The 25324-nt window shown below is 34.5% G+C and overlaps 1 protein-coding gene across 2 annotated transcripts in view; it reads left to right on the forward strand.

Moving 5' to 3' along the window:
• DNAH14 (dynein axonemal heavy chain 14) overlaps positions 1 to 25324 on the forward strand; it is a 190996-nt gene that overhangs the window by 21267 nt on the left and 144405 nt on the right. The window contains exons 10-19 of one of the 2 annotated variants that reach the window (XM_069484603.1): positions 3936 to 4186; positions 6122 to 6251; positions 12142 to 12412; positions 12860 to 12905; positions 12996 to 13093; positions 16013 to 16179; positions 16896 to 17240; positions 20052 to 20393; positions 20933 to 21302; positions 22890 to 23080. In XM_069484603.1, the coding sequence (XP_069340704.1) occupies positions 3936 to 4186; positions 6122 to 6251; positions 12142 to 12412; positions 12860 to 12905; positions 12996 to 13093; positions 16013 to 16179; positions 16896 to 17240; positions 20052 to 20393; positions 20933 to 21302; positions 22890 to 23080 (2211 nt within the window). Of the gene's footprint in view, positions 1 to 3935; positions 4191 to 6121; positions 6252 to 12141; positions 12413 to 12859; positions 12906 to 12995; positions 13094 to 16012; positions 16180 to 16895; positions 17241 to 20051; positions 20394 to 20932; positions 21303 to 22889; positions 23081 to 25324 lie in introns of those variants that run through there. The other variant, XM_069484604.1, reaches the window with a different exon arrangement.

Consider the following 25324-nt stretch of genomic DNA (forward strand, 5'->3'; position numbering starts at 1 on the left):
CAATTGCAGATACGTGAATTCCCAACAACTCTTCAAACTGGGAGACTGTGGGATTCTCCTGTTGCAGGGACTGTAGGTATGTGCAGTGGCAATGGGGGCTGGTAGGGATCTTCTGCCTACCTTTTCCCACAGCAGAAGTCCCTCCTGGGCAGGGGAGATGGGGCTGCAGAGGTACGGCGCCTCCACCTGCCCTCCTGGACTTTCAGTCACCATAGATGCATGCGTCTCCTCTCCCCCGTCACACTCAGCGCTCTCTCTTTTACAGTCCAGTCAGAGCTTAGTTGTTTGTTGCCTTGATCCTTCCTTGGGGGATGAGGGGAGACGAATACCTGGTGTCTCTAGTCAGCCATCTTGCTGATGTCATCTTCATGAATTTTCAGAATTGTCCTAAAATGTCTGACTACACATAGCCAAACTCTGGACTAGTGCTTCCTCCAATAGGCAGCACACTAGAGTTACCAGGGAAACTTTGAATAAATACTGATGTCTGGGATCCACCCTAGACCAATTAAATCATAATTTCTGAGCATAGAACCCAGGAAGCACTATAAAAGCTCTCAAGTGAATCTAAAGTACAGCTAGGATGAGAAGCATTCTTTTGGGCAATGTTTGGGACTGCCGGGCTGTGGAAGAATTCAGCAGTTACAGAACTGGTGGAATGGAAACCGAGAGCCACCATCAGTGATGTAAACCTAGAGTCAGAATTGAGATGTGCCTCTGCCAGGGTATACTCTGGGGTAACAGAGAACAGGCTAGCCTATTGAAAGATTCTTCATCACCCTCACCAATATGCAGTAAAAAGATCACCATTACCAGACTTATCACTGTGAACTTTGGTACTAATATAGATATTAAGCTATTTAAGGTTGCTTTGGTATCAATGCTAAAAAATCTTTATTTTGAATAGTTAATAGGCTTCATCATTTACTAGTTTAAAAAATCCATGCATTCTGTACACAGGTTTTTCAAATCATATAGCAGCTCCTGGGAAAACAAAAAAGCCCCCTCAAAAATAAAAATAAAAAAGTTTTGTATCAGTGATTAATGAGAGAGAATCCAGGAAAGATAGGAACAGGTGGTTAGAAAGGGCTTTGAATTCAGGCTTGGGCAAATAAATTTGTCCTTCAGGCAGGCTAAGGCAGGGAGGATGTCACGGATAGTATCATCAGGGAAAAATTATTACCTTATTATTAATAAAGTTAGTATTCTATTTGCCAGGCCTAGTGTGGCTTCTCTCCTAATTGGTATATCAGTTATCCTGTTTTTTATTTTCAGTTTTGTCAAGCAAATATTATGTCAATGAACTGCATCACATTGTTAAACCATTCCTTCAGAGATAGCCAGTACTGCAAAAAATTTGCAAAATTAGTAATCAGCTAACCCAATTTTAAAAGAAGAAAATATAAGTGAATAAAATGAAATATGAAGAAGGGCAACATAAAAACAAATACAATTTTTAAAAAAAAATTAGAATACAAGTTGAAAATGATGACTCACCAAATATTTAGTATCAGTGGAACAAAGAAATTAAAAGCATGAACAAACCAATAAAAAAACAAAAATTGGAAATACTTTTAGAATTTTAGAGGCCCATTATGTAATAGTAAAAAGTATTTATGTGCCTAAAAGGACGTTCAGGATTATTTTTATGAGCATCATTTAGAAGTGTCTGATGGTCCTAGTAGTACTGACGTCATCCTATATTTTTGGCCAAAACATGTCATTCTCCAACAACCTCCTTAGTCAATTCTCTTATATCATTATATTTTTTAAGCTTTTTTCTTTATTTCAGAATATTATGGGGGCACAAACGTTTTGGTTACCTGAATTGCTTATGTACAGATTGAGTCAAAGTTATAAATGTGTCTGTCACCAAGATAGTGTGTGTTGTACCCGTTAGGTGTGAATTCACCCATCCCCTCCTCCCCACTCCTACCTGCTTGATTTCCGTTGAATTTTACTATCATGTGTGTGCATGAGGTTGATCTATGAGTTCCAATTTAGTAGTGAATTCATGTGGTTTTTGTTTTTACATTCTTGCAATACTTCACGCAAAAGGATGGTCTCCAGTTCCATCCAGGTTTTTTTTTTATGGCTGAGTAATACTCCATGGTATACATATACCACATTTTATTAATCCACTCATGTATCGATGGGCACTTGGATTGTTTCCACATCTTTGTGATTGTGAATTATGCTGCTATAACCATTAGAGTGCAAGCGTCCTTTTTATAATTTTTTTTCCTTTGGGTAAATACCCAGTAGTGAGATTGCCAGATCAAATGGCAGTTCTACTTTTAGTTCCTTGAGATAGCTCCATATTGCTTTCCATAGAGGCTGTACTAGTTTGCAGTCCCACCAACAGTGCATAAGTGTTCCTTTCTCTCCACATCCAAGCCAGCATATGTTGTTTTGGGACTTTTTCATAAAAGCTGTTCTCGCTGGAGTTCGGTCATGTCTCATTGTGGTTTTGATTTGCATTTCTCTGATGATTAGAGATATTGAGCATTTGTTCATATGCTCACTGGCCATTTGAAAGCTTCTGTTCATGTCTTTTGCCCACTTTTTAATGGGGTTGTTGGATGTTATCTTGCTGATTCGCTTTAGTTCTTTGTAGATTCTGGTTATTAGCCCTTTACTGGATGTATAGCATGCAAATATTTTCTCCCATTCTGTAGGTTGTCTATTCACTCTATTGATTGTCTCCTTGGCTATGCAGAAGCTTTTTAATTTAATCAGATTCCATTTATTTATTTTTGTTGTTCCTCTGATGGCCTTTGGGGTTTTCTTCATAAATTCTTTGCCTAGGCCAATTTTCCAAAGTGACTATAATCAACAATAAGTTTTGATATACATTACAATAACTAAAAGGGTGGAATTGGAATGTTCCTAACACACAAAAATGATAAATGCTCAGGTGAAGGATACCCCAATTACCCTGATTTGATCAATTCACATTGTATGCCTGTATTAAAACATCACATCTACCATATAAAGATATATAACTATTATGTACCCATAATAATTAAAAATAAAATGAAATAAATTTAAACAAAGACATTTATAGTGTCAACCATTAAAATAAATTTTCCTATAATTATATTTACATGTGGGATGTAAAGTAGCTTATTATGGTGAAACATATCCATTTCCATAACCTTTAATCACCCCAGACAGAAGCTTTGTACTCATTGAGTATAAACTCATTACCCTCTCCACCTCTAGCCATGGTAACCTGTATACTTTCTGTCTATAAATTTACATATTCTAAGTACCTCATATAAATGGAATCATACAGTATTTGTCCTTCTATGTCTGACTTACTTCACTTAGCACATTACATGTTACAGCATATATCATAATTTCATTCCTTTTTAAAGCTGAATAAATATTCCATTGCATGAATATACCGCATTTTATTTATCCACTCGTCTGTTGATGAACATTTGGGTTGTTTTCACCTTTTGGCTATTGTGAATAATGCTGTTTGGGTCCCTGCTTTCTGTTCTTTTGAGTACATACCTAGAATCGCAATTGCTGGATCACATGGTAATTCTATATTTATCTTGAGGAACTGCCCTACAGTTTTCCACAGTAGCTGCACCATTTTAATTTCCACCAGCAATGCACCAGGGTTCCAAGCCTCATCAACATTTATTATTTTCTTTTTTTTTTTTAATAGTCATCTTAATGGAATGTTCCTAACACAAAGAAATGATAAATTTTTGAAGTGATGGATACCCCATTTATCCTGATTTGATTAATACACATTGTATGCCTATATCAAAACATCACGTGTACCCTATAAATATATACAACTACTATGTACCCATAAAAATGTTAAAAATTTAAAAGAAAAATACTGTAAAGTAGGAATCATGCTACATTAACATGGGAAATCATCACTTGTTTCTCAATTGTTTATTAAATTGTAGGTTGCAGAAAAGAAAGACATTAAAGAATATTTTGAGTCAAAACACTTTGAAGATGACACAGCACATTTCAAGCTCCCTAAATATCGACGTTTATTAGAAACAAATTTCAGGTTTGTGATGCTGGTTGAGTACATATTTCAGGAACTCATTCGTCAGCTTATGAACATTGCAATCACGCTACTTTTGGACTTATTTAACGGTTCTGCTAGAATGCCATTTTCAGTGGAAAAAAAGAATGAAAGTCTCATCAGGTAAATCACTTTTTTACTTATAAAAGTAATTTATAGTCATAATCTTGTAATATATTGCCATTTATGGAGGAAATATCCAGTAATTTAAGCTAAAATTTGAAAATTCTCCCTGTAGCAGAGTTATACACTCATTTTTGCAGTTATCTGAACTTATTCTTTGGTAGTACTTTACTTAATGTTGCCCATAAAATTTAAGAAAAATTTCTTAAAATTCTGCATTGGTCTGGTTGACATATAAAATGCAGGATTCTCAGTATGATTTCAATTTCAGATAAACAACAAATAATTCTTTAGTATAAGTATGTCCCAAGTATTACCTACACTAACATTTATTTATTTGAAATTCAAATTTCACTGGATGTCCTTTATTTGCTAAATCTGACAACCTTACACATAGATACACTGTATCTTCCCAGGTCAGAGCTAGTTCTTAAAGATATAGGAGAATGATTACAGAAGGAGCTACAAGGTCCAATTGGAATTTGAGTCAATTCCAAGAAATATCTATTGAATATTCTTCCACCTAAGAAACTGCTTGAAAAATATTTTACTTTCTAATATTTAAATACTACTGTTTACAACAAAGTATTTTTTTTATTTTCTACAACTGGATCTATCCACTCTAACTTGTGAAACATGGAATATTAATTGAAATGGTGGAATACTTTATAATTTGTCAAAACTATCCAAATTTAGCAATATCATTTTAGTCAAATCAAGTTTCATTATCATAACTAAGAGCTGAAAATAATTCAAAAATTTTGAAGAATATTAAAGATAATCTAGTCCTTTTCTCTAATTATTACTGAATCTTACAGAGCTTATATCACTTATCTAAGGCCTTATAACTGGTTTGAACCAGTACCAGAACTTTCTATGTTAATAGAACACAACTTTTTAGTGATTTTCCTATTAGTATGTGTTACTTTTCATAAAATGCTTTGGTTTTCTACTCACATTTCTTTACTTCCTGCTATTCCTCATCCTGCTGATATGAGACATGATTTTTATAGTAGTAAATTATATGTAACATAAAATTTATAATTTTATCGATTTTTAAGTGTACAATTCAGTGGTATTAAATACATTCACAGTGTTGGCAACCATCAGCACTATCCATTTCCATAACTTTCCATCATTTCATCACCCCAGACAGAAGCTTTATACTCATTGAGTATAAACTCATTACCATCTCCACCTCTAGCCATGGCAACCTGTATTATACTTTCTGTCTATAAATTTACATATTCTGGGTACCTCATATAAATGGAATCATACAATAGTTGTCCGTTTATGTCTGACTTATTTCCCTTAGCATAATGTCTTCAAGGTTCATCCGTGTTATAACATGTATCGTAATTTCATTCCTTTTTAAAGCTGAATAATATTCCACTGCATGAATATACGACATTTTGTTTATCCACTCATTTATTGACGGACATTTGGGTTGTTTTCACCTTTTGGCTATTGTAAATAATGCTGTTTGGGTCCCTGCTTTCTGTTCTTGTGAGTACATACCTAGAATCGCAATTGCTGGATCACATGGTAATTCTATATTTATCTTGAGGAACTGCCCTACAGTTTTCCACAGTAGCTGCACCATTTTAATTTCCAGCAGCAATGCACCAGGGTTCCAATTCTCATCAACATTTATTATTTTCTGTTTTTTTTTTTTAAATAGCCATCTTAATGGGTGTGAGGTAATATATTATCTCATTGCGATTTTGATTTATGTTTCTGTAACAATTAGTGATCTTAAGTATCTGTTTTTGTACTTACTGTCCATTTGTATATATTGTTTGGAGAAATAAATGTCAAGTCCTTTGCCTGTTTTATTAGTTGGATTGTTTTTTGTTGTTGAGTTGTAATTCTTTATATTTTTAATATTAGTGAGATATGATTTTTTAAAAATTATTTTTTTCCTTCCCAATCTAGAGCATTCCAGGACAACTTTTTTCCTATTGGAAAGATGACAAATGGTTGTGAAGAACTTGTTGATAATTCAAGCTCACATAGAATTTCTGTTCTAACATCAGAAGTAAAAACATACACTGATGCTAATGAGGTAAAATGCTTTTTGAAGAGTATAAACATAGATTTTTGATATAAAATGAGTATATTTTGAAATTTAAAATGTGATTTATAGTTAATATTCACAGTTCCTTGCCCAACACACACACACACACACACACACACACACACGTGCATGCTCTCTCTCTTACCAACTCCCACTGTAAAAAGCTACAATAGCACCTATCTCATTTGGTTCATTTGTTCATTCATTAAGCATATATTTATTGAGTAATTATTACGTCCCAGGCACTGTACTAGGGACTGAAATAACTTCTTCCACTTCTGTACTAAAACTTTCTTTGCTTTTGTTCAAGCATTTTTGTTGATTTTGTTATTAACTTAAAAATGACAAAAGCTAAATATGAAAACCTTGGAAGAATCCTAGAGAAACTCATTAGGAAGTCTTTTCTTGCCATGAAGAATCATTTTTCTCTCCTCACAACCAATATTATTTTCTTTTTTCTTTTTTTTTTTTTTGAGATAGAGTCTCACTCTGTTGCCCGGGGTACAGTGCTGTGGCATCAGCCTAGCTCACAGCAACCTCAAACTCCTGGGCTCAAGCGATCCTCCTGCCTCAGCCTCTCGAGTAGCTGGGACTACAGGCATGTGCCACCATGCCCAGCTAATTTTTTCTATATATTTTTAGTTGTCCAGCTAATTTCTTTCTATTTTTAGTAGAGACGGGGTCTTGCTCTTGCTCAGGCTGGTCTCGAACTCCTGACCTCGAGCGATCCTCCCGCCTCGGCCTCCCAGAGTGCTAGGATTACAGGCGTGAGCCACCGCGCCCGGCCTGTTTTCTTGAGATTTAAACTTTATATCATAAGTGCTTGTCCTATTTGGTAGAAGCAGTGTTTTATGAAATAGCATTGTATAATAAGTATTTATATATATTTTTCCCTTTTAAAGTATTTTAGGTAGATTTAGTAATAAGGGAAAATGTTCACATGTTTTAGTGAAAACAAATATACACAATTCCATAGTTCAAAGTCTGGAAATAGATGCACCAAAATATTAACAGTGGTTATCTGTGGGTGGCAAACTCTTGGGTTAAATTATTACTCTCTTATTTATACATTTCTGTATTGTCTAAACTTTGTAGAATACACATGTATTATATTTATAAAGTTTTTATTAAGTATATCATACCTGCAAAAATAAGCAAATACCCATCTAGGCTTCACTCAGCTTAACAGTCTTCAATGTCCCCTATTTATCACTTCTTGGTGAAACAATTTATGTGCCCATCCTACTATTGACAGACATTTGGGTTGTTTTCAGTTGTTTTTGCTTTTGCATACAGTTCCACTATGCACATCCTTTTATATATCTTCTTTGATGCGTATGAAAAAATGTTACTATTTGTTGATTTATTGCAAAGGAGTGAAATTTCTGGGTGAAAAGGTACATTTTACGGTACCAAGTAATATGAAATTGTTTTTCCAAAATACTCATACCAATTTAAATGACCTTTAGTAATGTGTAAGTTTTCATTGCTCCATATCCTTACCAGTCCTAATCAACATTTAATGTCCTTGGCAATCAGATGGGTATGAAATGGCATTTTACTGAGGTTTGAACTTGCATTTCCCTTATTACTAATTTGGTTAAGCATTTTTTCATGTTATGGGAGACTCATATTTTCTGTATCTTTTGTCCATTTTTCTACTGAGTATTTTTTTTCATATTATAAGAATTCTTTGCATATATTACAGTTATCTTCTGTTAGATGACATTATTTTTATTCTCTTTATTGATTAATCAAAAATTCTTAGTTTCGATGTAATAGAATTGATCAGTCCTTTCATGTATGTTAATGTTTGAAATTATTCCCCATGCTGAAGTCAAGAAGATACTATTGTATATATTTTTTAAAAGTTTTTTAAAGTTTGTCCTTCACATTTGTCTTTATCTGGAAATGATTTTTGTCTGTGATGTGTGGTAGGGATCTACTTTGCTTTATTTCTACGTGAGTGACCATTGCCCCCAGCACAATTTATTTACCAGGTCATCCTTCCCCTGCTGATCTGCAGTGGCAGCTCAATTCTTTATCACTTACCGTATCATTGCATATATGTGTGAACTCTGTTTCTGAACTTCTGTTTCTGAACTCTGTTGTGTTCTGTTGGCCTGTTTGCCTGTGACTGTGCAAATTCACCAATTCCATACTGAATTAATTCAGTAGCTTTGAAATAAGCCTTCCTGTGTGGTAGGGAAGGGGATCCCCTTTTCTCTTTCTCTGTGTCTTGCCTAGTCTCCACCGTTTGCTCTTCCATTTACATTTTAGAATCAAACTCTATTTGGATTTTGATTGAAATTGCTTAGAATTTGTAAGTAATTTGGGCGGGGGTAATACTTTATGATACTGAGTCTTATCATGATTGTGTTAAGTCCTCCTTAATGCCTTTCAATGTCTTTCATAATTTTTTCCATGAAAACCTCGTACCTTTTAAATTAGATTTAATCTAAGTAATTTATATCCCCAAATTGTACTCCCTAAGGATCATTATTCTAATTATGGTCTACCAGTTGTTTGGGGAACACTTTGAGGAGAAAGATTTCAAGATAAACACATACTCGCCGTTGTAATTTTTTCCTTAAGATTAGTGTTAAATCAATACTATGGACATGTTTAAGGTTATTGATACGCAGTGCAGAATTTCTCTCCAGACAAGACTAATTTCTGTTCTCTTTAAGAGAGCCTTTTAAATGTATACTATTTGATAGTGGATGTTGCCCATTTGATAGCTGAAATCTTGGAATTAACTCTCTTAATTTTTACTTATGTTGTTGCTTATGGTATTAAATATTTTTCTTATGATTGTTACGCATTTGTATTTATATTTGTGACCTTTTGATGTCCTTTCCCCATTTTTCTGATTTTTTTTTACTTACTGAATTATCAAAACTATTTACAAAATGTAGATCATAGCCCATTTGTCACACATTGATAATATAGATCCTTGTGCACTGTTTTTCATTTATTTATTTATTTATTTATTTTTTTGAGACAGAGTCTCACTTTGTTGCCCAGGCTAGAGTGAGTGCCGTGGCGTCAACTTAGCTCACAGCAACCTCAGACTCCTCGGCTTAAGCGATCCTACTGCCTCAGCCTCCCGAGTAGCTGGGACTACAGGCATGCGCCACTATGCCCGGCTAATTTTTCTATATATATTTTTAGTTGTCCATATAATTTCTTTCTATTTTTAGTAGAGACGGGGGTCTCACTCTTGCTCAGGCTGGTCTCGAACTCCTGACCTTGAGCGATCCACCCGCCTCGGCCTCCCAGAGTCCTAGGATTACAGGCGTGAGCCACCGCGCCCGGCCTGTTTTTCATTTAAATAGTGTTCCTGATACGACAAAGTTTTTTTTTAATGTAACAAAAATCTATTACTTGTTTTCTTTATAGTTTCTGCCTGTGGTATCATATTTAGAAAAGAATTTCCCATACCAATATAATTTAATATTCAATTAATTTTTCCTTAATTTTATGGTTTTATTTCTACATTTAAATAATTGCTTTATTCAGTATTTATTTTGGCATATAGTGAGATAATGTAAATTAATTTTCCCCAAATATTCTAACACCTTTTATTGAATAATCTATCCTTTTCCAGTTGATTAAAATGTATCTGTAGCATGTCTTTTTATGTATTATTATTTATTTATTTTATTTTTGATGACATCAAGTATGGAGAGTTACGTTGATCATTTTCTTAGTTCATGGCGCACTATTTCCATCAGTGCATTCAAGGGCCCTCATTTGTTTTAGTTACTTTTCTCCTTTTCTGCCATCTTTAACCAATCTTCCTTCCCTAATGAGAACTCACTGGAATATACTTCATGTATATTTCTTCAATGCACCTTCTATAACTTCACATTGAGCTTTTAAAAATATATACATTATTAATTTTTGGTATATGCATGTTAAAACGTGCATGTGTCATTGTGCTACCATTCTGTTTTTACACTTTTTCACTCAGCATTATGTTGGTAAAATCCATCTCGTATGTAAGTAGACCTAGATCTCAATCTCATGGTGATGTTCCACCAAGTCCCGCTTCAGTAAAAGGCTTGTTGCTGGGAGGCCTGTGACAGAGTACCTTTAGCTACCTGCTTCTTCCCGGATTGTTTCACTGCAGCCACCTCGTGCAAGGTCTTGGCCCAACTTGGGACAACTCTGAAGGGCCATTCCAGTTCCAAAGCCCGCCATAAAGTTTGGCTATGGGTGTTGTTTGGCCTGTGTCACAGCTCCGCTTCCCCCTCTTACCCACGGCTGCTTTAGTCCCTTCCCTTCCACAGGTTTTGAACCCAAGCACACTCCTTAATAAGCACTCTGCCTTTCTTAGCGTCTGCTTCCAGGGGAACCCAAGCTAGGACAGCATATACCCACAAACGTGTTCCTGCCTGCTACATAGTATTTCCATATGTCAAATTTTGTATATCTGTTCTCCTAGTTATAAATATTTAAGTTACTTTCAAGACTTTACCACTACTTGGCTGTGATAAACAGCTTCTTACCAGTTTTCTTATGGTCTAGGTGAAAATTTCTCTTTGCTACATATACTTAAGAGTAGATTGCTGGGTCACGGGATATATGCACTGCATTTTAAAATGCTGTGCTCTTGCTGTCCACCAAGAGAAGTTACATATCTATTACCAGTGCCTTTCTCCATATCCATATCTCCATACTGTTGTTCTGTATCCTTTCTCTCAACTTTGTCCCCATATGTTATCCTTAGCTACAGATCTTTAGTAACAGAAATTCTTAATTTCAATATTTTAAAATCCAACACTGATTCTTATTCTCTGGTTTGCTTGTGATTAGATTTTATGTACGTAGCCATGACCCCAGTAAGACTTTCATCTGTCCCTGATTCCATTTTTGTCCCACAGTCCAGGTTTTGGCATCGTGCTCATACTTTACCCTCTTACTTAGACCTTGGTTTGCTCCCGTTTTTGCCTGTACCGAACTTACATCATGTGGACTGCTTTTTTGAGCCCATTTTAGTATCCAGCCCAAGATAAGACAGATAATTGTTTTATTTTGTGATATGCTGAATCAGAGGTACCTGTGGGCAGCCAGGTGAAAATATCTAGTCGGCTATTGCAAATATACATCTGCATTTCAAGAGAGAGAGGGAGATAAGAGCTAAAGTCACGGATTTGGGAATTGTTGGTGCTGCCTACTCATTCCTCCACACACACCCCCACTGTAGGCTATAGAACGTATAGTTTCATTTAGATGTGGCTATTTCTCTCTTGTAGTTTACAATCTAGAGGAAATCAAACTATTTACTGGTTCATCCTTGTTGGCACAAAAAGCATAACAGCCAAAAGATTACTTTACTAAGAAAAAATTTTTAAGCCCAAGTTCATATTATAATGATGGACTTTTGGAGTGACAGACTTATGACTGAAGTTCAGCCCTACCACATGCTGGCAAATAGCGTTTGACAAATTAAGCTTCCTGAGTTTCAGTTTTTTTGTATGTACAATTATAATCGAGTGCAGGCTCAGCTACTCGCTGTTTGCAAAGCCCATACCAAGAATGAGGTGCAGCGAAAGGAAAGGAAGCTAGCAATGGGGAAATGGTGAAGGCTCGTGCCTCAGAGAAACCATTCCACAGTCTTAGGCCGAGGGTAGGGGGTTAAAAAAGGGAATTGGGTATGCAGGGCATGCGGAAGTGGCAAGGAGGTGCTGGTCAGCATGGCTCGTCCTGATGACGATCACGAATTGTTGCTCCACCTGGTGACCTGTGTTCCACCTGGTGAACAATGTTATTCAGTTATCCTAAAGTTATGATTTATCATTTAAAATTTAGGTCTAAATTATCCTAAATTAAATGTTCTGTTATGGTCACTGGAACATATCTATTAAATTAGGTTAGTATTAAAGTGGGGAAGAATTTGAGAAAAATATATGCACCAATATTTGAAGTAAGTCTACGCTTGAGAATTCCTGAGAGTGATTCTCCAGAAAATTCTGAAGAGAACCTTCAGGAGCCTGACCAGTGCCCTGACAAATGTGTGATATGTGAAGATGAAACGTCAGAACATGAAGACAACTCTGTCCAAAAAAACTCAAGTGAAAAATTGTTCCCAGAAGCCAAGAAACCAAAAAAATTTAATTACATCCTTGAAGATATTTTTTCAGGTAAGACAAATGAGAACTCTTAAGAATGAAGGGAAATACCTTAACAGCTGGAAAATAACAAATGAGAGAAAATTTTAATAGTTTATATATTATCAATTTATAGATTATTTTTTATAAACTTTAAGGTAAATAGTGCTAAAAGAGAGCATGAATTTACAGATCATTTGTAGTGCATGTAAATAATAACACCATTATTCATCTTCATCTGAATACACATGCAGTTTCTTACTGAGGGGGGGCCTGAGGAGCATGTCCTGGGAAGTTAGTTCTCAGCTGTCCTTAACCAGAATGTGAAGATGGGATGTGTTGCTTGAATACTACCTTCAAATTACCTCTTTGGTTTATTCTGAGGGTGTTTGGAAAGCACTGACATATACCAACTTGTCATTTATCTGATATAAATATCAATCAATTTTTTATTCTTTTTCTTTCAATGAATTCTAATAGACACAGAAATTGCCACTGAGTTTGACAGTAAATACGTACATGATGAGTAAGTATTAGACATTTAAAAATTATGAATAATTGTATTTTATGTCAGTTATTATATTCTTCTGAAATATGCTTTTATTTTCTCTCTTAGATTTTCAGAATTCCCTACAAATCTCTATATAGATCCCAACAGATTAGAGTTTTCAATAAAAATTCAAAATATGGTGACTAATATTGAAAAATGTATAAGTAAGTATTTTCAAAGCTTAATGAGATACATTGTCTTCTTTGGCAATATTTTCTTAAATTTAGGCATCTGATGTTTTTATCCAGGGACGTGATAGGCATTATGGAATATCAATAGATCATAAATTCACAGTCCTTGTGATCAAGCAATGTGAATTTGGAATTATTTGACGATGTATGAATTAAACATATAGCCTTAGAGTGCGTAGAAGATGAGAATTAGGAAAATAGCCTAAGGCTTGGATTTTTTTCAGTTATACACTATAGAATTTTATGACATTTAAGTGAGCAATATCTTTTATGTCAGAGTATAACAAAGATATCATTTCCACCGTAAGTAGATTTTAAATAATTATTTTCCAGCTATGTGTACATAATCTGAAATTACAGTCAACTTAGTAGTAGCCTGACCAAAGAATTTATATTTTTCTTACAATAAGTTTTACAAAGATCTTAAAACATGAGGACCCTTAGGAGATCCTTTTATTAGACAGTTAAACTTAGGAACCAATATTTAGACACTGGATGTACTCATTGCTACAGGAGTGTCACTACTAGGCCCATCACAGAAAAGATCTAGAAAATACATACATATATAGCTCATGCATACATACATATCTATATTTATTTCTATATGTATCTCTTTTTTCTTTGTTTTAAATTGTGAGTTTATAGTGCTACCCCAGACCCCAATCCAACACCTCAGGGCTCATTCTAGACTTCTCCCTTTCCTTATATGTTACTTTTTTTCTGGCTGAAAGACATATGGCTCATATAATCAATAATACAGTTACTTATTTGTTACATAGTCATGTGCCACATGATGACGGTTCAGTCAACAACACACTGCATATACAATGGTGGTCCCATGAGATCATAATACCATATTTTTACTGTACGTGTTCTATGTTTAGTTATGTTTAGATACACCAATACTACTGTGTTACAATCGCCTATAGTATTCAGTACAGAAACATGCTGTATAGGTTTCTAGCTAGGAACAACAGGCTATGCCATATCGCCTAGGTGTGTGGTAGGCTATGTATCATCTAGGTTTGTGTAAGTACACTTCATGATGTTCAACAACAAAGAAATTGTCTAGTAATGCATTTCCCAGAATGAATTCCTGCTGACACACGACTGTACATGGGAAGTAATTTCAGTATTGCTACACCATATCTCTATGAAAAAGTGTCAACTAAAGTGCACTGTCTGTGTACAGTTTTTTGGTTTTTTCTTTTTAATCTAACCTTACAGTTTCCAATCCAAACACTGTCATCGAGAGTCGCTTAGGTAAACTTCCTTCTTTCCCACCCTCTTCAGTGAGGTTATATAGTTCATTTATAATACAGTTAGATTAATATGTCAGAGGCTCCATTTCATCTTGGGTTCTCCCAACATCCTGACTGATTTTTTAAAATTTACATATGGTTAAAATTCGCTATTTGTGAGTACAGTGTTATGGGTTTTGACAAATGCACACTTACATACCCACCATCATAGTTCCATACAGAACAGTTCCATCATCCCCAGATTCCCTTGTGTGGCCTCATTGTAGTTAACCCCCCCACCCCCACCCAAAACCGCTTATCCCTGGCAACCACTGAACTGTTTTCTTTCCCTATTGTACTTTTCCCAGAATGTCATGGAAATGGAAATGTAGCCTTTTGGGTCTGCCTTCTTTTCACTTAGAAAAATGCATTTAAAATTCATCTATGTTGTTGCGTGAATCAATAGTCTGTTCCTTTTTATTGATGAATTGTATTCTGTTGTCTGAGTGTACCACAGATTGCTTACCCATGTACATCTGGGTTGTTTCCAGTTTGGAGCAATTATGAATAAAATTGCTATAAACTTTCACATATAGGCTTTTGGATGAAGAGAAGTTTTCTTTTTTCTTGGGTAAATATCTAGCGGTGGGATTGCTGGGTCATATGGTAGGTATATGTTTAACTTTACAAGAATTGCCAAACTCTGCTGCAAAGTGGTTGTCTCACTTTGCATTTCTACCAGTTGCTCTGCATCCTCATCAGCACTGGGTATCGTCAGATTTTTAAAAAATGTTTAGCCATTCTAATACTTGTGTAGTGATATCTCATTGTGGTAATTTGCATTTCACTAGTAACTAATGATACTGTTCATCTTTTCTTACGCTGATTTTCCATCTGCATTTTTTTCATCAAATGTCTCTTTAGAGCTTTTGCCTATTTTTTAAAATTGGGGTTTTGTTCATTGTTAGGTTGCAAGAGGTCTTTATATATACTCTGGGTACAAGTCCTTTATCATATATATGATTTGCAAACGTTTTCTCCAAATATATGTCTTATCTTTTCATTCTCCTTCACAGATCTAAACTACTAAATACTGATAATGTACAGCTTTATTCATTTTTTTCTTTTATGTATTATGCTTTTGGTTTTGTATCTAAACACTCTAACTCAAGATCACAGAAGATAAATCTTCTCCTAGAAGATTTATAGATTTGTGTGTTATATTTAGGTATTTGATTCATCTTTAGTTGATTTTTATATAAGAAGTGAAGTGTAGGTTGAATTTTTTGTTTGTTTGTTTTTTGCCTGTGGACATCCAGTTATCCAACTAGACTATGAACTCCTTGATAGTAGAGGCTGTGTCTCCTCATCTTTGCATCCTCATAATGGTATAATAATCTCCGCATAGCAGATATTTCATTCTCAGTTTCTATTTTAATTATAACTCCCGCCACCTCCACCCAGTTACCTAAGAGTGGTACTTTTGCTTCTGTAATATTAAATCTGAATTTTTACACCTGTCTCTAGGTGTAGCAGTCTGTCATACTATATCAGCCTCAGTTTTCAATAGTTCTAGATGTCAAGGATAATTTTAAAGTGTTGCTTTCAGTGGGACTTCTGAAAGTATTAACTTTTGAATCATATATTTTAGCCACAATTACTCCTTTTTGCCAAGATCCTCGCCTGTCTATGTTTATTGATTCGGCTTTAATTGTGGATTTACCTAGTAAGATGGAAAGTGTAATAAAATATAAGAAGCAGACCAGATGGCCAGATTGTGAAATCCTTTTTGAAACGGATCCTGCTTACCAGAATAAAGTAAGTTTTAAAAACAGTTCATTTTAGTGAATGTTTGATTTAAGGAGCAGAAACTCACTGAAATTCTTAGATGAAAGGAATTTGTTGAAAAATTAGAGTATCCTAATTCATAGCAATTGGAAAGCCTTTCTCAGCTTATCTCCCCATTTGTCTTTCCAATGATCTCTCTCATCTTTGCTCACTCTGTTTTTTCCAACTTATGTGAAAATGAGCCTTCTCTTTTATGGCTCTCTCGTAATATTGGCTTGCCAATATCTTGGGTTGCCATGCTGCAACTCCTCCCATTACCATCTAACTGGGTATTTTTGTCCAAATGTACAAGGGAATCTAATTGGCTTAGCTTGGGTCAAGATTCTACTCAATCCAAATTAGCTCTGTCTTGGGTGATGTCACATATAGGACTGGCTCTTTTTAGGGAAATGCATAGAATATATACTTTAAAAAAAGGTGACAGGTAAGGACATAAATGATTGGCGTCTCTAGTATATGCTCAAATGAGCATGCTAATTATAAAGTCAAATAGCCTAGTAAGCCTTTACATAAAAGTTAAATATTAGAAAGCCATGTAAACTTCTTAAAGTCTTATGTTTCCAACATATGTAGATATTTAATAGAGGTTCTTAATAAAATGAACTCCACATAAGAAACTATTAGCACATCAAACCATACTTGTTTCACTCTTAAATTCTGACTAACTTTTAAAATTTTGTTAACAGATTGTGAGTCTCCTGACTATTATTGGTAATTCAATGGGCCTAGTTAATGTTTACAGCTGCAGGTTTATGAAGTATTGTACCATGGTACAGAAGGCCAAAATCATGAGTATGAAAATACCATCTCTGGGAGAATTAACTTCAACAGATTTTGCAACTATACTAAGTAGATTGAGGAACTATTTTAGACATATTGTGAATATGGACATTGAGAAGCACATTGGTATTTTCAACGTTGTTACTCTTGATTATCAGTCAGAATGCTTACCATATATTGACAACGTCATACATATGAGCCACACATTCTTGCAATCTCTAATTGAAAAAAAGAGTATAAATCTATTGGAAGTAAGTATTTCAAAAATTCCTGTTGCATAAGAATGTTTCAGATACAGTAAATTATTATTTTTAAATATGTACTTAGAAAATATACATGATAAATAGCCTCAGAAAATTCCATTGTGTATTGTATTTGTGTCTTTGATCAAACATTACTTCCTCAAAAGAACCTTGATAAAGCACTCTTGTATATCTTAAGTCACCTCTAGATTATTTATAATACCTAATACAATGTAAATGCTATAAAACTATCCTGTATTGCCTTTTATTCTTATTATTTTTATTATATTTTAAATATTTTAATTCCATGGTTGGTTGAATCCAAAGATGTGAAACCCATGGATATGGAAGGCCAACTATATCTTAAATGAAAATTTTACTCAATGAGATTAATAGCAGATTAGATGACAGCAGAAAAAGATCTGAACTTAAAGAAATAGCAATAGAATCTGTAACAAAAGAAGCACAGAGGAAAAAAGGCTGAGAAACCAAACAAAAATAGAGCCTCAGTTACCTATAGGGTAATACCAAGTGATCTATCATATTAATATATGTAATTGGACTTCCATAAGGAGATGAGAGGAGGATGGACAGAAAAGGTATCTGAAAAATAATAGTAAAATAATCCCAAATTTGATGAAAACTAAACAAATGAATTTGAGAAGCTCCATGAACTCAAAGCAACACCAAAAACATAATCAAATTACTGAAAACGAGTTGAAAAAGAGAAAATCTTAAAAGCAGTAAGAGGCAAAAAAAAAAAAAAAAAAAAGGAAACAAGAAACAAAATCAAGAAATTACACAAACCTCTGGTGAGAAATTATGTAAGCAAGAAGACAATAGAATAACATCTTTAAAGAGAGAAAATCTGCTGGAATATGTGTCTCTAACAAAGGGCTTGCGTCCGGGAAATATAAAGAACTCTTACAAGCCAAAGCACCAATAAAAATAGATAAGTGACTGAATAAAAAGTAGGCGAAATATTCGAACACACTTCACAAAAGGAGATGACATAAAGATACAATATATGCTAAACGCTGTACTCATCAGGGAAATGCACATTAAAACTAGAATGACGACCCACCACACGTACACTGGAATGGCCAAAATTAAAAAGACTGACAATACCAAATGCTGACAAGATTTGGATGAATTAGAATTTTCATACATTGCAGGTGAGAATTGAAAATGGTACAATCACTTTGGAAAATTGGCAGTTGTTTTCAAGTTAAATATTCACTTACCATATGATGTAACAATTCCATTCCACATTATTTATCCATGAGAAATGAAATCTGCACACAGACATGAACCCAAATTAGTCATAGAAGCTTTACCCACAATTGCTAAAACCTGAAAGCAATCCAAGTGTCTATCAACAGGGGAATAGATAAGAAAAAATATGATATATTCATACATTGGAATACTATTCAGCCAAAAGAATGGACTGCCACATGCAACAGCTTGGATGAATCTTTAAAAACTTGTTGAGCAAAAGAAGACAGACACAAAGAAATACCTACTATATGATTACATATATATCAAATTTGACAAAGACAAATTTAATCTATAGTAACAACCAGACAGGTGGTTTTATAATATATAATGAAATAATTATACAGGTTACCGTAATGCAGAATCTAATGCCACTGCTGATCTGACAGGAGGCGGAGCTCAGGCAGTGATGTGAGTGATGGGGAGCAGCTGTAAATACAGATGAAGCTTCGCTCGCTCACTCACTGCTCACCTGCTGTGTGGCCCAGTTCCTAACAGGACACTGACCAGTACCAGTTCATGGCCAACGGGCTGGGGACTACATTGCTTAGGGTCACACAGTTAGTAAATGCTGGAATTTAAACACAAGTCTCTCTGATTTTAAGGTCTGTTCTTATTAATATAAACTCTATGACAAAAGACAAAGACATAATCCCCATAGTAAAATTTCTGATGGGTTACCAGTGATTATCTCTGGGAGATGAAATAATAGATGGCTTTCTGTTTTGTAAACTTTTTTTGTGCTGCAATTTTTGCATGAGCATTTATTATAATCAAATAGACTAAAGTGTTTGAAAAGTTAGAGATACAAGCAATTAATTCAAGGCTGTGAAGGTTGAAAATTGAACTGACTTGGATTCTAAAGTTATATAAAATTATATATGAATACTCATTAAGGACCCTTGAAGCATGAAGAAAAAATAAGAAAAAAATTGTAATTTCAGTGTAGAAATGCAATTACCTCAGAAATTTTATGGAATGAAATACATATAATTAGTAAAAGTGTGGCTATTGTCAATATGCTTATAATGGATACAGGTAGGGTGGGAAAGAATGGGATTTGGAGTCAGATTTGGGTCTGAATCATTGTTCTGTAACTCAATGAACCCCTCTGAGACTCAGTTTCACCCTCTGCAAACCAGGGAAAAAAACACCTAATTAGCAAACATACTATCTGAATAAAGTGATACAATATACCTCAGGAACCTAGCACACAAATGCTCAAAAAGTGGTAGCAATTATATACTATTCACTTTTCAGTCATACTTTTGCTACTTATTTTTGAAAGCCATTATTCATTATAGCACTTCTTTTAGTAGCATTTATTTTATATCTCAGATACATTCAAGTGCCTTGTGTTAACAATGGAAGTATTTGATCGTGTTAATTTCCCAATATTTAAATAATACTTAGAATTGTGTTTAGATGATGTTTTGAATTTTTAATGAAATTATACTTGAGTAAGTCAAAGAAATTAAAAAGTAATTAGTCTTCTAAAATAGTGAAAAGTCATAATAGCTATAATTAACATGTTAACGATTTCAGGTTGTAGAGTCATCATTACGACAGCTGGAATGTGATCCCACTGAAATAGAAGAATTTGTGAAGCATTTTACTTTTTTGGATGAAATTTCCTCAAATATATCTAAATTAGAAGAAGAGTACTCAACACTTTCTGAGCTATTTTCTGTTGTAAAGCATTACCAGATCCATGTTTCTGAAGAGCAAATGGCCATATATAAAATCATTCTTACCAAATTTCGTCAACTAAAAACAGCCATGAAGTTAAGTAAAACAAACAAAGATGCTACTATAATTAGATTCAGAGATAATTTGGAAGCATGTATCACTGATCTACGAGTTGATGTTAGTAATTTAAAGACCAAAGTAAGTTTGTTTTGTTTTTATTTTTTAGAAAATTTATCTTAGCCACATGTAAGTCTAAGCATTTGGGTATTTCTGTGGAGTCTTGGATAAATAATTTAACCCTAGTATTCTTAACATGGAATTCACTGACAGAATTTTGATGATTAGTGAACTTGAATGATAAGTAAGATTACGTGCCTATTTTCATGAGCCTTTAAAATGGAATTTAGCATTTTCTTCAACTATGAGGGAACGTAGGTAACAAACAGCAGCAGAGCTGGCGAGTTTTATGGTAGACGTCAGCAGACTGCCACAGGGGCTGATGGCACAAAAAGGGCTAAAAAAAAAAAAAAAAAAAAACCCTGAAATCTTTCTGGGCCGTTGGGCCAAATGGTAATGATAGTTCCAACTTCACTCACTCACCATATTAACACTTAGATTATATACTAAAATGCTTTAACTGTCAGTAAAACATGTTTAAGTTGTGAACATTTTGGTCTCTTAGAATGTCTGTCTTCTAAGTAAGAAAAACTTACTTCTGTCTTACTGTTATTTTTTAGATAAGAACTCCTGTTCTCTTACATGCTGGTACTCGAGTGTCAACAGCAATGGAAATGATCCAGACTCTCTCAGAGGAAGCTGCAAGTTTAGCCAACAAAGCTAAAATGTATTCAAGCCAGCAGAATTATTTTGATGATTCCCAGTCTCATATGCATTCTCTTAATATGGAAGATATTATACAGATTGTGCTTTCAGAGATCACTGACGTTGAATATGACCTAACTTTGAGGAAAATATTATGGGAAGCAAAAGAGGAGTTGAGAACACTCTTTCAGCAATGGAGAAAATGTTCTCTTCAAAGTATTGATACAGAGTCAGTACAGAGAAATGTTTCAAAATGGATGCACATAATCTACGTACTAGAAAAAGGTAAAAGTGCGTTTCTCAAATTTTCCCATCTGGAATAACACACAACATGGCCCTTGGGCAGCAAGATGACCATCCGTGGTTTTGTTTCTTTATTTGATCCCCAGAGTTGACCATTATGGCTGTAGCAGCAATTCAGGAGTGTAGGCAGGAATTGTTTGTTGAAACAAGAAAGAGATTAAGTCTTTGCGAAAGAATTTTCATTAAGTTATTAATAACAATTCTTGTATTCCTTAGAAGTGGATTCCCTGGTTAGAACCCCAGACACTTCACTCTGATTCTGGCTCCTCTTAGGGTACTGGTCAGAGATGTTTTGATGCTAAAGGCCCCCTTGCAGAATCTTTACCCAGATCCTCTGTACGCCTCTAAGTGTCCTTTGGGCAGTGGGGGAAACAGCTAAAATGTCATTTGGAGAGGTTGCTCTTATGCTAATCATCAAATTTGAAATCTTGCGTATCCAGAGAATACTGTTCCTGTAAGAGCATTTTACGAGATCTTATCATTTCCAAAAGGAAAGTTTTGCTCACCTAATCAAGAGAATGTCTTTGCCTAAGGCTCAGCTATTCCTCAAGCTAAAATTTATTCTCCAGAAAAGCCAGAAAAACAGTTTATTTTGCTTGTTTTAAAATTATACAAGAAATATAATAATATTAAAATGTTTAGAAAAGAGAAAAACTAGGGGCAAATCATAGTCTCAGTGGTTTAACATAACACTCATTGTATGCATTCTCTCTCAATATTTTGTCATATATGCTTCAAAAAAATATATAAAATAACAAGTAGACAACACCTTCTTTTATCCACAGTTTCCCAGACAAAATCTTGCTGCTTGCCGAAAGTCTAAACTGGCAAAAGCCAAAGTTATTCTCTTGACCTTCTATTTAACTAGATCTTTAAAAACATTTTACGATTTAGTATGGCTTTATAAAAGAAGCCCCATCTGTACAAATTGTTTTTATGATAGTATGGGTTTACTTTTCAATTCTCCCGAGCTCCTAACTTTGGGTATTTCTCTCTTCCATTCCCTTTTCTTTTCTAAGTTGAATCAAAAGGTTATAAGGGATGAAACTTCAACTCCATAGGTTGACTAATGCTAGTTTATGGCAAATTTCTCACCTACATTTTGGTCTTAAAATATTGTTTTTATGAAATGATAGTGATGGTAGATTTTCCCCCCTTGATGTTCTTCCTTACCTAGCAAAATTTAAAAGCCTAAAATTTATGACAGTCTTCCGAATGTGTGTGCATACCCATCTGTCTGTATTTCTATCTTGATAGTGAAAATCTGGGAAACACTGTAGTAGCTGGTCATCCCTGGTATCAAATTTTCCAAGATAATCTGGCCGTCCTTCCTAGTCCTAATAACTATTTCTCTTTATTTTATTGCATAGTTGATTCTTATGGAGCAGTAGGTTGATGTTAATTAAGCTCATTATTTTATATTATTTTAATGCAGACTAATAACGGGTAAACTAGTATTACATTAATTGGCAAATTTTAAAGAAAAATTCTTATTTTCTCAATTTTATTTTCTGGTTAATAAAATACAATAAACATGTTGTAAGCCTCATGACCCATTGTTATTTACAGGTTTACCTAAAAATGATATAGTAAAACACCTTAAGCAGTCGGTGACGGAGTTTAAACAAGAACTGCCTATCATCATGGCTCTGAGCAACCCCTGTCTTAAGCCACGGCACTGGGAGGCTCTCCAGGAGATTGTTGGAAAGTCAGTTTCCCTTGATAAAAACTGTACACTAGAGAATCTTCTGACCCTCAAGGTAAATAAAAATAGCTTGAAAAAAGTAGATTGAAATACTATAGGAGCTAATTTTAAGTAGGCAAATAAATCTACAATGAATAGGAATTAGGAAAGGGAGAAGTTTATAGAATGGGAAAAGAATATATTAATAGATAATAGGTTATAGGAAACTAGGTTTAATTGGAGACATTGGATAATTTATTCATTATACAATTATCTAGGTGATTAGAAAACATTAATACTGGCTTTCATGTGTGACAAATGAAATTAGTGTTTCATTGTTTAAAAGTGCTACTTATAGAGAATACATAAGAATGGAAAAATCAAAACAACTATATTCCATTTTATATAAAATGAAACTATATTAAGAGCATGTCAGAATAGTCATACAAATAACTCAATATTACATTTAAAATGCATAATTAATAGCTATTTGGTTTGCCATGAAAGTTTTATTATAAAAATATAATTTTTCCAATTTTTATGGTTAAAAAGTTTTCTATTTTCATGCCTAACTTACAATAAGCTTTGTTTATGTTTAATGTTTCATGGTTGACAATATCTAATGTAATCAAAACCAGCATTTTATACCTATAATACTCTACTAAATGATCTGTTGTAATGAGGAACATGGGAAAAAAAATTAAAGAATTTAAAAAGAATTTTAAAAGACAACTTTAATTGATTTTTAAAAATTATTTTATATCGCTACCCCTAATCTCAACCTCCCTCCTGAACCCCAAACTCACATTTCCAATTTCTTATTTAATATGTCTAAGACATATCTCAAAATTAACATGTCAAAAAATTCAATTTTCATTCTCCATCTCCCCAATTTTACTCTGCCTCTGTCTTCGCCATCTCAGTTAATGGCAGCTCCATTCTTCCAATTGCTTACATTAAAAATCATGAAATAATTCTTGCATCTTCCCTTGCTCTCACATTCCTCCTCATATCTAAATCTCTCATCCTTTTCTGGATTATTGCCAGAGCCTCCCACCTTGCCTATATGCCAAAGAGAAATTCAGCAAGAGATCTAGATTATTTCAGAACATAAGGGACAATACCAACAGATGAGTTTATTAAAATCAGCATGCTAAAAATCTAGCACAATTTCAGTGACATTTTCGTTTTCAGCCTTGGGTTATTGCAGCCCTTCCTGGGCAAGTTAGATATAATAGGGTCAGAATTTGACAGACTAAGTGTAGCAGCAAGCAATAAAAGTTAGGGTAGATAAGTGTATAGGGTAGCAGCTGGGAATGGTAACCTGCAATACCTCAGAGAGTTCCAGTGAGCTATCCTTATATTTCTAACATGAATGGATACTTTAAAAAGGAAGTCTCATGCAGTTTTTGAAGGGTTAAAATTAAGGCAATTTGACATCTGAACAAAAGTGAACAAGGTCTTCAGCCTCAGAAATACTATAGTCAGGAGTTAGAGGAACCCCTTCCTCTTCTTGAAGTTAATTATATTAATAATAATAGAGGGGAAAGGAGATAATCAGCTGGTAATCTCGAGGGAACTCTTAAGAGTTCCTGGATGATTTTGCTGATCCTGTAGACATCTGACAACTTATCCAATATAACGTAGATACTTAGATGCATAGGATTTGGCCCAGAAACTCTGCCTTCATTTACTAAAACTTGCATTTCTTGGTGTGAACTCAAAGATGGTGATCATGCCTCAAGACTTTCCAGGATAGGCCATATTAGAAGTTCTTATTTGTGATCCTATCAAATGAATAAATTGTCATGGCTTACAGTTACGTGACAACCATTCTGTCCATGATGTTGTGCAGGCTCTGAAAAGCCCGTCACGTGAAAAGCAAGTCACAAAGTAAGTTAATAGGAAGGGGTCAATGGTATGCATATGATGAATACTATCATTTTATGGTTGATCATTTGCACTTTAGAAGCCATGTGCTTTATAATAAAGGTAGATAATTAATTGTAGGCATTAAGATTCATCTGAAACCACCCAGATATTAACTAAGTCAATTGGAAAATTTGTTTGTCAGTCAGGTCCCAAGCTGTGACCATAAAGACTTGCCAGAGCTAGATTCACTTGGCTGAAGTTTTGCTTTACGCATTAGTAGTACCTAGATTTAGTTTTTGGCAATCTCAGAATGTTAGCATTAGGCACAACATTCTTTCTTCGGCCTGGAACTTTCAGGGTCCTATTGCATCCTTATCTGCCTTTGGCTGAATAGTCTATGTCAAAGGGTAGGCCTCTTCCCCAAAGCTGTTATTTAAGGCCACAAGCA

The sequence above is a fragment of the Eulemur rufifrons genome, chromosome 11 (assembly GCF_041146395.1).
Source record: "Eulemur rufifrons isolate Redbay chromosome 11, OSU_ERuf_1, whole genome shotgun sequence".
NCBI classification, from domain to species: Eukaryota; Metazoa; Chordata; class Mammalia; order Primates; family Lemuridae; genus Eulemur; species Eulemur rufifrons.